Source organism: Oncorhynchus mykiss, chromosome 11 (genome assembly GCF_013265735.2).
Source record: "Oncorhynchus mykiss isolate Arlee chromosome 11, USDA_OmykA_1.1, whole genome shotgun sequence".
Taxonomy (NCBI): domain Eukaryota; kingdom Metazoa; phylum Chordata; class Actinopteri; order Salmoniformes; family Salmonidae; genus Oncorhynchus; species Oncorhynchus mykiss.
In genome coordinates, this window is record NC_048575.1 from 80,658,576 (window position 1) to 80,671,585 (window position 13,010).

The 13,010-nt window shown below is 43.8% G+C and overlaps 1 protein-coding gene across 1 annotated transcript in view; it reads left to right on the forward strand.

Moving 5' to 3' along the window:
• Positions 1–13,010, forward strand: part of LOC110535135 (ras-GEF domain-containing family member 1B-A) — a 60,657-nt gene that overhangs the window by 33,415 nt on the left and 14,232 nt on the right. The window contains exons 6-9 of the mRNA XM_036936503.1: positions 4,092–4,166; positions 7,124–7,219; positions 7,873–7,978; positions 11,048–11,127. Of these exons, the coding sequence (XP_036792398.1) occupies positions 4,092–4,166; positions 7,124–7,219; positions 7,873–7,978; positions 11,048–11,127 (357 nt within the window). The remainder of the gene's footprint in view (positions 1–4,091; positions 4,167–7,123; positions 7,220–7,872; positions 7,979–11,047; positions 11,128–13,010) is intronic.

The following is a 13,010-nucleotide window of genomic DNA, read 5'->3' on the forward strand; positions in this document are numbered from 1 at the left end:
CAAACCATGATGCTGCCACCACCATGTTTGACAGTGGGGATGGTGTGTTCAGCTGTGTTGCTTTTACGCCAAACATAACGTTTTGCATTGTTGCCAAAAAGTTCAATTTTGGTTTCATCTGACCAGAGCACCTTCTTCCACATGTTTGGTGTGTCTCCCAGGTGGCTTGTGGCAAACTTTAAACAACACTTTTTATGGATATCTTTAAGAAATGGCTTTCTTCTTGCCACTCTTCCATAAAGGCCAGATTTGTGCAATATACGACTGATTGTTGTCCTATGGACAGAGTCTCCCACCTCAGCTGTAGATCTCTGCAGTTCATCCAGAGTGATCATGGGCCTCTTGGCTGCATCTCTGATCAGTCTTCTCCTTGTATGAGCTGAAAGTTTAGAGGGACGGCCGGGTCTTGGTAGATTTGCAGTGGTCTGATACTGCTTCCATTTCAATATTATCGCTTGCACAGTGCTCCTTGGGATGTTTAAAGCTTGGGAAATCTTTTTGTATCCAAATCCGGCTTTAAACTTCTTCACAACAGTATCTCGGACCTGCCTGGTGTGTTCCTTGTTCTTCATGATGCTCTCTGCGCTTTTAACGGACCTCTGAGACTATCACAGTGCAGGTGCATTTATACGGAGACTTGATTACACACGGGTGGATTGTATTTATCATCATTAGTCATTTAGGTCAATATTGGATCATTCAGAGATCCTCACTGAACTTCTGGAGAGAGTTTGCTGCCCTGAAAGTAAAGGGGCTGAATAATTTTGCACACCCAATTTTTCAGTTTTTGATTTGTTAAAAAAGTTTGAAATATCCAATAAATGTCGTTCCACTTCATGATTGTGTCCCACTTGTTGTTGATTCTTCACAAAAAAATACAGTTTTATATCTTTACGTTTGAAGCCTGAAATGTGGCAAAAGGTCGCAAAGTTCAAGGGGGCCGAATACTTTCGCAAGGCACTGTATATATATATATATATATATATATATATATATATATATATATATATATATATATATAATCTACTCGCTATTTATACTGTGAATGGTAAATGTCTGATGATATTTATAGGTCCCTTCACCATGGCAACTCAAATCAAATGTTATTAGTCACATGTACCGAATACAACAGGTGTACTAGACCATACAGTGAAATGCTTAGGAGACAGTCTGCTCTTAGGAGACAGTCTGCTCTTAGGAGACAGTCTGGTCTTAGGAGACAATCTGCTCTTAGGAGACAGTCTGGTCTTAGGAGACAATCTGGTTTTAGGAGACAATCTGCTCTTAGGAGAGACAATCTGCTCTTAGGAGACAATCTGCTCTTAGGAGACAGTCTGCTCTTAGGAGACAGTCTGCTCTTAGGAGACAGTCTGCTCTTAGGAGACAATCTGCTTTTAGGAGAGACAATCTGCTCTTAGGAGACAGTCTGCTCTTAGGAGAGACAATCTGCTCTTAGGAGACAATCTGCTCTTAGGAGACAATCTGCTCTTAGGAGACAATCTGCTCTTAGGAGACAGTCTGCTCTTAGGAGACAATCTGCTCTTAGGAGACAGTCTGCTCTTAGGAGACAATCTGCTCTTAGGAGACAATCTGCTCTTAGGAGACAATCTGCTCTTAGGAGACAATCTGCTCTTAGGAGACAATCTGCTCTTAGGAGACAGTCTGCTCTTAGGAGACAATCTGCTCTTAGGAGACAATCTGCTCTTAGGAGACAACCTGCTCTTAGGAGACAGTCTGGTCTTAGGAGACAATCTGCTCTTAGGAGACAATCTGCTCTTAGGAGACAATCTGCTCTTAGGAGACAATCTGCTCTTAGGAGACAATCTGCTCTTAGGAGACAATCTGCTCTTAGGAGACAGTCTGCTCTTAGGAGACAGTCTGCTCTTAGGAGACAGTCTGCTCTTAGGAGACAATCTGCTCTTAGGAGAGACAATCTGCTCTTAGGAGACAATCTGCTCTTAGGAGACAGTCTGCTCTTAGGAGACAGTCTGCTCTTAGGAGACAGTCTGCTCTTAGGAGACAATCTGCTTTTAGGAGACAATCTGCTCTTAGGAGAGACAATCTGCTCTTAGGAGACAGTCTGCTCTTAGGAGACAGTCTGCTCTTAGGAGACAATCTGCTCTTAGGAGACAATCTGCTCTTAGGAGACAATCTGCTCTTAGGAGACAATCTGCTCTTAGGAGACAGTCTGCTCTTAGGAGACAATCTGCTCTTAGGAGACAATCTGCTCTTAGGAGACAGTCTGCTCTTAGGAGACAGTCTGGTCTTAGGAGACAATCTGCTCTTAGGAGACAATCTGCTCTTAGGAGACAATCTACTCTTAGGAGACAATCTGCTCTTAGGAGACAATCTGCTCTTAGGAGACAGTCTGCTCTTAGGAGACAGTCTGCTCTTAGGAGACAGTCTGCTCTTAGGAGAGACAATCTGCTCTTAGGAGACAATCTGCTCTTAGGAGAGACAATCTGCTCTTAGGAGACAATCTGCTCTTAGGAGACAGTCTGCTCTTAGGAGACAGTCTGCTCTTAGGAGACAGTCTGCTCTTAGGAGACAGTCTGGTCTTAGGAGACAATCTGCTCTTAGGAGAGACAATCTGCTCTTAGGAGACAGTCTGCTCTTAGGAGACAGTCTGCTCTTAGGAGACAGTCTGCTCTTAGGAGACAGTCTGCTCTTAGGAGACAGTCTGCTCTTAGGAGACAATCTGCTCTTAGGAGACAATCTGCTCTTAGGAGACAATCTGCTCTTAGGAGACAGTCTGCTCTTAGGAGACAGTCTGCTCTTAGGAGACAGTCTGGTCTTAGGAGACAATCTGCTCTTAGGAGACAGTCTGCTCTTAGGAGAGACAATCTGCTCTTAGGAGACAATCTGCTCTTAGGAGACAGTCTGGTCTTAGGAGACAATCTGCTCTTAGGAGACAGTCTGCTCTTAGGAGAGACAATCTGCTCTTAGGAGACAATCTGCTCTTAGGAGACAATCTGCTCTTAGGAGAGACAATCTGCTCTTAGGAGACAGTCTGCTCTTAGGAGACAGTCTGCTCTTAGGAGACAATCTGCTCTTAGGAGACAATCTGCTCTTAGGAGACAATCTGCTCTTAGGAGACAATCTGCTCTTAGGAGACAATCTGCTCTTAGGAGACAGTCTGCTCTTAGGAGACAGTCTGCTCTTAGGAGACAGTCTGCTCTTAGGAGACAATCTGCTCTTAGGAGAGACAATCTGCTCTTAGGAGACAATCTGCTCTTATGAGACAGTCTGCTCTTAGGAGACAGTCTGCTCTTAGGAGACAGTCTGCTCTTAGGAGACAGTCTGCTCTTAGGAGACAGTCTGGTCTTAGGAGACAATCTGCTCTTAGGAGACAATCTGCTCTTAGGAGACAATCTGCTCTTAGGAGACAGTCTGCTCTTAGGAGACAGTCTGCTCTTAGGAGACAGTCTGGTCTTAGGAGACAATCTGCTCTTAGGAGACAGTCTGCTCTTAGGAGAGACAATCTGCTCTTAGGAGACAATCTGCTCTTAGGAGACAGTCTGGTCTTAGGAGACAATCTGCTCTTAGGAGACAGTCTGCTCTTAGGAGAGACAATCTGCTCTTAGGAGACAATCTGCTCTTAGGAGACAATCTGCTCTTAGGAGAGACAATCTGCTCTTAGGAGACAGTCTGCTCTTAGGAGACAGTCTGCTCTTAGGAGACAGTCTGCTCTTAGGAGACAATCTGCTTTTAGGAGACAATCTGCTCTTAGGAGACAGTCTGGTCTTAGGAGACAATCTGCTCTTAGGAGACAGTCTGGTCTTAGGAGACAATCTGCTCTTAGGAGAGACAATCTGCTCTTAGGAGACAATCTGCTCTTAGGAGACAGTCTGCTCTTAGGAGACAGTCTGCTCTTAGGAGAGACAATCTGCTCTTAGGAGACAGTCTGCTCTTAGGAGACAATCTGCTCTCTCCTTTCTTCAGTGTATCTCTATGCTTTTTAAAAACAGTAAAACAGTCAATAGTGACTTGGCTAAACATTTATTAACTTTCTTGAACTGACAATATATAAATATGTCTGTCTATCGAAACGCAGACAGATGGAATTTATTGAGTTCCTTTTTCCTTTTCAGGAGAGACTGAGTTACATCGGACCAGAGGAATTCATCCAGGCGTTTGAGAAGAAAGACCCTCTTGATAATGATAAGGTATTTGTAATGCTCCGGGTGTCGTGGGTGTGGAGTCAAACGCAGGAGACAGAGAGTTCAATGCTGTGCGTCTTTAATAGCACCAACGCACCACAGGGTGCTCACAATAGTGACGTTCCCAAACACGGAATTAAAATGTAGAACGGAAAAAATCACAACCAGGCACTAACACGTACCTCTACAACAGAGCCGAAGGTTACACTGAAATAATCCTGCACAACAACCAGGCGGGCCGGCTGTCTAATAAAGACAAACTAATTCAACATAAACAGGTGCTACCAAAAAACATACAAGGAGGGGGAGGAAAGACAATCAGTGGCAGCTAATAGGCCGGTGACGACGACCGCCGAGCGCCACCCGCCCGGGAAGGGGAACCACCCTCGGTCGGACTCGTGACAGTATTGTCCTCAATAGGTCACTGGTATGTTATGCAACAGGCTACAGTTGGCTATCACCGTGTGTTGTTATACATTATACAACGGGTGGGTCTAATCCTAGAAGGCGATTGGTTAAAACCGCATTCCACCTGGTGTCTATTCTATGCTACCACCGGCTAAAGCGTTGAAATGCCTATTTACTCTGTTCCATCTGACTGCGCAATCCTCTGTCTCATCAGCCCAGCCAGGCAATTTATAAACTTGATCTCCACTATAAAAAGCATCTAGACATTATCTCCGATTTCTTTTAGACGAGCAATTGGTTTTCAACAGAGGAAATTTATATAAACCTTGCTGTCTGTCTCTGTGACATTTGCAACATTGTTCCAAAATTGTAATTCCATCTCCAGCTGCCCCATAGTAATGAACGTGTAGGGGTCGAGACAAGACAGACACGCAGCCTTTCTCAGCCAATCGAAATCACGAATCAGCATCATTTTTATGGACATGTATAGAGAAATGTCAATGGAAAAAAACAAAGTAAAATGAAACAAAAAGCAGCTAGTTTACAGTCTTTCCAGCTTCAGTTTGAAGTGATTGTGTTAGCTGTGTTGTTGGCTAGCTCCACTGAACAACAGTGTCCTGACGAGAAATTACAGTTTCTATGCCAGGTGACAATGCTCATTATTAGCTCATTGTTATGAATGAATTCAAATAGATGTCACTAGAAAACAGCTTAAACAAATGCAAATGAAGCTACATTTCTGTTATTCTGGCTACGCTGTTTGACCTGACTGTAAATTAGCGTTAGTTGGCTAGCTAGCAAGCAAGGGATAAGAACGCTGCCAGCCAGACTGGATCGCATCCATAGATACAGAACCAAAAAGACTGAACGACTGAGTCGCGTCCATAGATACAGAACCAAAAAGACTGAACGACTGAGTCGCGTCCATAGATACAGAACCAAAAAGACTGACTACGACTATAATATATATATATATATATATATATTGGCACAGTTTTGGTCGCAGTTGCACGTTTTGTTGTAACAACAAATTGCCAACGTCTGACCTGCGAATTCGTTGTTCTTTCGATATGGCCCATGCACTGATTGAGTTTGACAACCCTGGTCTAGCGTATCTATTTACATAGCAAGCCAAAAAGCTAACAAGAAATGTGAATTGCTTTGCTAGCTAGCTATGCTGAACTTGAACGACTGTTATTCCACAGTTGGCATATCTCTTAGTTGTCAATCAAATGTATTTGGCATCGATCATGGGGGGGGGGGGGGGGGGGGGCAGCAGTGGTGTATAGTACTTAAGTGAAAATACTTTAAAGTACTACATAAGTACTACATAAGTACTACATAAGTACTACATAAGTACTACATAATACATTTTTTGGTGTATCTGTACTTTACTTTACTATTTATATATTGGACAACTTTTACTCCACTACATTTCCAAAGACAATAATGTACTTTTTACTCCATACATTTTCCCTGACTGTCACGCCCTGGTCTTAGTATTTTGTGTTTTCTTTATTATTTTGGTCAGGCCAGGCCATGTGACATGGGTTATTTATGCGGTGTGTTTTTGTCTTGGGGTTTTGTAGGTTATGGGATTGTGGTATAGTAGAGTTGTCTAGGTAAGTCTATGGTTGCCTGGAGTGGTTCTCAATCAGAGGCAGGTGTTTATCGTCGTCTCTGATTGGGAACCATATTTAGGCAGCCATATTCTTTGAGTTGAATTTTCGGCATATGTCCCAAAACCCCATTCTTTTCCCCATAGCGATGTCCAACGAACCAGAGGTAGAAAATTATAAGTCATTTCCGTTTTGTAGGACTAGAAGCTAGCGATCGCTATAAGGTAGACCCAAGTATGTGTTGTCCCTCTTCCTCTTCTGTCTGTCTGGAGGGCATAGAATGCTTGGGCCGTATTGCCTAGCAACCACTCAGCTACAGAACCCAAGAGTTTTGGGAGGCTGCGTGGAGCTTGTGTGTGTCTACTCACCAGTGTTTTTGCTGCTAGGCAACAAAGAGACTTTGGGGGGGGGGGCGGGGGGGCGGGGGGAGGTTAGTGCTCCTTCTTTTGTGCCGTGGGCTATACCTCTACATCCACTTCCAAAGGGTTTGGGGGGGGGGGGGGTCTGTGTGTGTGTTAATGTGTGGGGGTGTGGGGGGACCACTGTGGAGAGCGCTACGTGAAGGCTAAAGGAATGTTTGGTATCAGAATCAGAGAGAAATCCTCATCACAGCTCTGCTCAATAATGTGAATAGCTAGCTAGCTGACACCCTGATGGTGTGACTCAGAGCATAGTGCCAAGTCTGCATTAATAGTCTAATTACGAAAACAACTATAAAGCCTAAACACCCATCTGAGGATCTAGGTTCACGCTTGAAATAAAACAGACAGAATGTTGAACTGTTTTACTCATTTTGTTGTTGGCAAAAATACCTAAAATGGAAAAAAAAAAAAGGTAAGTATTGCTAATGAAATGCTATTGTTGCTAATGCTAACTAAATGTTAAGCTATCTATGCCATCTTAATGCTAATGAAATGGCTGTGTTTATCTCCACAGAGCTGTTTCATCGATCACAAGAAGACTAGCAACCTGGAGGCGTATGTAGAGTGGTTCAACAGACTCAGCTTCATGGTGGCCACAGAGATCTGCATGGTGTGTAGCTAGTGAACTAGCATTTAGCCTATTGCAGCTAAGCTAATTTAGCTAGTGTTACCTTGGTTATCATCACGTATCTTTTAACTTTTTAACCTGAGGGTTTGTTTTACGCTTTTTGTTGTTGTTGACTTGTTGTTGTTGTTGACTTGTTGTTGTTGTTGACTTGTTGTTGTTGTTGACTTGTTGTTGTTGTTGACTTGTTGTTGTTGTTGACGTTGTTGTTGTTGACTTGTTGTTGTTGTTGACTTGTTGTTGTTGTTGACTTGTTGTTGTTGTTGACTTGTTGTTGACTTGTTGTTGTTGACTTGTTGTTGTTGACTTGTTGTTGTTGACTTGTTGTTGTTGACTTGTTGTTGTTGACTTGTTGTTGTTGACTTGTTGTTGTTGTTGACTTGTTGTTGTTGTTGACTTGTTGTTGTTGTTGACTTGTTGTTGTTGTTGACTTGTTGTTGTTGTTGACTTGTTGTTGTTGTTGACTTGTTGTTGTTGTTGACTTGTTGTTGTTGTTGACTTGTTGTTGTTGACTTGTTGTTGTTGTTGACTTGTTGTTGTTGACTTGTTGTTGACTTGTTGTTGTTGTTGACTTGTTGTTGACTTGTTGTTGTTGTTGACTTGTTGTTGTTGTTGACTTGTTGTTGTTGACGTGACAGCCCGTAAAGAAGAAGAAGCAGCGAGCGCGAGTCATGGAGTTCTTCATCGACGTGGCGCGGGAGTGTTTCAACATCGGCAACTTCAACTCCCTCATGGCCATTATCTGTAAGTGTTGTTGTTGTTTTCTATTTGTTTTTTTTTGTTTTTTTCACCCTCCCCCACCTTTGTCATAATTCACTCCTCTTGCTCACTTGCTATACACACAAAAGGCTTTTTTTTTACTACAGTCAGGAAATTTAATCAGTAAAAGCAATTTGTTGTTCAGCAAGATTTTTACCTTCCTAATCCATATAATACTCCTAACCCGAAACGACATCACCTTAAAAGTATTTCAAATGTTGCTTATTTATTTATTTTGTGCTGAAGTTTTCCTATAAAAGTGACCCATTTGACCATAGAAATTGCCCTTAACCTGAGTAGAGAAGGGGAACGTTCAACTTTAATTGATAATCTTGAGCAGAGTGACTCTAGCCCAGGGGTAAGGAAACCTTTTTCATGCGGGAGTGCCAATTTACAATTTGTCCTACAGTTTCTACCAATCTGCATGCCGATTATGATTTTCATTTGCACACATTTGCTTGGAACAGTTTAATTTAATTTATAATAATACATCTCAAAATCATTGTCATGTTGTTAATCAAAATTTTTATCTAAATGAAAATTATATAAATATAAATGAATCTATTGTAAGAGATTCTGACTCTGCCAATGGACACATTGTATAATAGGCTACACCTTTAGCCATTGGCAGCTAAAGAACCCAGAATTCAGAGACCTAGATACCAAATGCAAGTAATTTCTATTGACCAACTAGATATAAATAAAAAAGAATGCAGGTAGAAAATATCCTGATTTAAAAAATTGTTTTTAAAATCCTATAAATCACATGCCAGTTTTATTCATGTTATTTCAATCACATGAATCTCTACTCCGTTTGTCTGCAATGAACTTGACACATCATCTGGGTCCAGGGAGAAGCTTGTGCTAGCAAAACCCAGTGACCTCCAGCTGTATTTAGGGGCAGTTGGTCAGGCCTAAATGCTGGGGTGGGGTGGTGGAGGGGCAAATGGTCAGGCCTAAAGGCTGGGGTGGAGGGGGTGGCCTAAACAAACACCCATATTAGACCGATGTTCAGCACTGACCAGGGAGGGAGAGAGGGAGGTGTTGGCAGGCACGCCAAGGGAAGGCGGAAAGGTTAGGGAGGGACGGAGGGAGACAGGGAGGGAGGGAGGGAGGGAGACAGGGAGGGAGGGAGGGGACTGTAGGGGAGTCAGAGCCAGCTGCCCCAGCCTTAGCCCCTCTTTCCCTGGAGTCTCCAGGGACCTAGAGATGGAGCCGCGGAGGGTTAAAAAGAAAAGACCAAACAAGTCCCTGGGAAAATGGGCTTAGTCTCTTTCTGTCTGGCTGCTGCGGATAGTGTGTGTAGTGGTGTGTGTGTAGTGGTGTGTGTAGTGTAGCGTGTGTGGTGTGTAGTGCATTGTAGTGTGAGGTGTAGCGTGTGTGGTGTGTAGTGTATTGTAGTGTGTAGTGTAGCGTGTGTGGTGTGTAGTGTATTGTAGCGTGTAGTGTAGCGTGTAGTGCAGTGTGTGGTGTGTAGTGTAGTGTATTGTAGTGTGTAGTGTAGCGTGTGTGTGTGTATTAGACTGGACATGTTTACAGAGACTGACTTGCCAACATTCTCTCACAGCATTTAGAAGGCCTTGTTGTTCCCTCTAGAAATCATAGTCTAACATGGGCCCTGATTTACAAAGATTCTCAGAGTGCTGATGTAGGATCTGTTTTGCCTTTAAGATCCTTGATCTATATATGTCTTTCATGATACACACAGTCCCATGATTATCATATGGGAAGCAGAGTGATTATCATATGGGAAGCAGAGTGATTACCATACGGGAAGCAGAGTGTTTACCATATGGGAAGCAGAGTGTTTACCATATGGGAAGCAGAGTGTTTACCATATGGGAAGCAGAGTGTTTACCATATGGAAAACAGAGTGGTTACCATACGGGAAGCAGAGTGTTTACCATACGGGAAGCAGAGTGTTTACCATACGGGAAGCAGAGTGTTTACCCAAAGGGAAGCAGAGTGATTACCATACGGGAAGCAGAGTGTTTACCATAAGGGAAGCAGAGTGTTTACCATAAGGGAAGCAGAGTGTTTACCATAAGGGAAGCAGAGTGTTTACCATACGGGAAGCAGAGTGTTTACCATACGGGAAGCAGAGTGTTTACCATATGGGAAGCAGAGTGTTTACCATATGGGAAGCAGAGTGATTACCATATGGGAAGCAGAGTGATTACCATAAGGGAAGCAGAGTGATTACCATATGGGAAGCAGTGATTACCATATGGGAAGCAGAGTGATTACCATATGGGAAGCAGAGTGTTTACCATATGGGAAGCAGAGTGTTTACCATATGGGAAGCAGAGTGTTTACCATATGGGAAGCAGAGTGTTTACCATATGGGAAGCAGAGTGTTTACCATATGGGAAGCAGAGTGTTTACCATATGGGAAGCAGAGTGATTACCATATGGGAAGCAGAGTGATTACCATACGGGAAGCAGAGTGATTACCATAAGGGAAGCAGAGTGATTACCATATGGGAAGCAGTGATTACCATATGGGAAGCAGAGTGATTACCATATGGGAAGCAGAGTGTTTACCATATGGGAAGCAGAGTGTTTACCATATGGGAAGCAGAGTGTTTACCATATGGGAAGCAGAGTGTTTACCATATGGGAAGCAGAGTGTTTACCATATGGGAAGCAGAGTGTTTACCATATGGGAAGCAGAGTGATTACCATATGGGAAGCAGAGTGATTACCATATGGGAAGCAGAGTGGTTACCATATGGGAAGCAGAGTGGTTACCATATGGGAAGCAGAGTGGTTACCATATGGGAAGCAGAGTGGTTACCATATGGGAAGCAGAGTGGTTACCATATGGGAAGCAGAGTGGTTACCATATGGGAAGCAGAGTGGTTATCATATGGGAAGCAGAGTGATTACCATATGGGAAGCAGAGTGGTTACCATATGGGAAGCAGAGTGGTTACCATATGGGAAGCAGAGTGGTTACCATATGGGAAGCAGAGTGGTTACCATATGTGTCTGTCTGTTTCAATGAGGAAAAAGCTGTGTTTGTCTAATTTGTCGGCCATCTTGCTCTCTGCAGCTGGGATGAACATGAGTCCTGTGTCTCGACTGAAGAAGACCTGGAGCAAAGTCAAGACGGACAAGTTTGACATCTTGGAGGTATATGCACGTATACACACACTTTCATTGTCACTTGCTGCATGTAGTGTCATGCACTTGATCTCATGCATCACACAATCTAGCAACAGAAATGAAAAGGCAGCTAGGGCTTAGTTAACCTTCCCATGTTATCCTGTAAGCCTAGTGGACTGCCTCTGAGCTGTTGGAAGTAGCTCCATGGTGATGGAGGAGGAAGAGGCAGGTCCTGGGGGATGGGTAGCCCTAGACGTTGAGCTCTACCTGGGGCTGAGATAACACTGAGCTCCCTGGGAGTTTGTGGAGGAACCAGATATAGAAGGGGGCCTTCCAGTCAGGAGATGTGAAGTAGCAGAGATTAAAGAGATAAACCAGGTTGGGCCCCAGTGGAATCCAGGAGCCATCAAAGGAGCAGGTTTCTCTCTCTCTCTTCTCTCTCACTCTGTCTCTGTATTTTCTGTCCTCTCTCTCTCTCTCTCTCTCTCTCTGTCCTCTCTCTCTCTCTCTCTCTCTCTCTCTGTCCTCTCTCTCTCTTTCTCTCTCTCTCTCTCTGTCTCTCTCTCTCTGTCTCTCTCTCTCTGTTTCTCTCCGTCTCTGTCCTCTCTCTCTCTCTCTCTCTCTCTCTCTCTGTCCTCTCTCTCTCTGTCTCTCTGTAGGGATGTTGTTGCTAGTGATGCTGGTGGCTGTGGTGTTAGGTTATTGTCCTCCCTCTGTGTTGATTGAGGTCAGAGTGCTGGTAGGCTGGTTTGATGGCTCCATCTGTCTTGCTGCATATGTGTGCCTGTAGTTGATTTGACAGGGTTGGTTTATGTGTGACTGTGAGTGATTGGTTGAGTCATCGAGATGCAATGAAAGGGGAGTGGTGAGGTGGATGGGTTCAGATTTTCCTGTATGAAGGGTAGACCATCGCTCCAAAGCCTGGCCAACAACTAACTAATCACCATATTTGAACCCAAACCATTTGTTTACATTTACCAAAAGTAGTGATGCAATCAATATACACTGAACAAGTCAGTTAAGAACAAATTCTTATTTTCAATCCCGGCCTACCGGGGAACAGTGGGTTAACTGCCTTGTTCAGGAGGCAGAATGACAGATTTTGACCTTGTCAGCTTTGGGATTCAATCATGCAACCTTTACGGTTACTAGTCCAACGCTCTAACCACTAGGCTACGCTGCCGCCTCATATGATGAGGAAGATGAACTCAAAGATGAACTGAATCATAGGATCTCCATCTCACTGTCTGAGGATGTATTCAGGGATAATTCAGACAGCCAGAGAGAACAGAGAAATGGGTTCTGGGATAATTCAGACAACCAGAGAGAACAGAGAAATGGGTTCTGGGATAATTCAGACAGCCAGAGAGAACAGAGAAATGGGTTCTGGGATAATTCAGACAGCCAGAGAGAACAGAGAAATGGGTTCTGGGATAATTCAGACAGCCAGAGAGAACAGAGAAATGGGTTCTGGGATAATTCAGACAACCAGAGAGAACAGAGAACGTTCCCACCATTTGGAGAAATCAGAATCTACATCAGAATCACTAAACTGTCTCGGTCTGAAATGGAGGGGTGGCGGGTTTAGAGAGGCGGGCCAGTAACTAGGGGGTTGGGGGTTTAGAGAGTTAGAACCAATATTTCATCTGAGAGCTTTCTCGGGCTCCAGAGTGGCACAGCATTTCAGTGTTAGAGGTCGTCACTACAGACCTTGGTTCGATTCCAGGCTGTATCACACAACCGGTTGTGATTGGGAGTCCCATAGGGCGGCGCACAATTTTTTTGCCCATGGTCGTCCGTGTTAGGGTTTGGCCCGGGGTAATAGATGGTCGCCTCATTGTGTTCCCACAGGAATGTGTCGGACTCTGTTTCGTTCATTAGTGAGCTCTGTTCTTTAACTAACTTTGCCG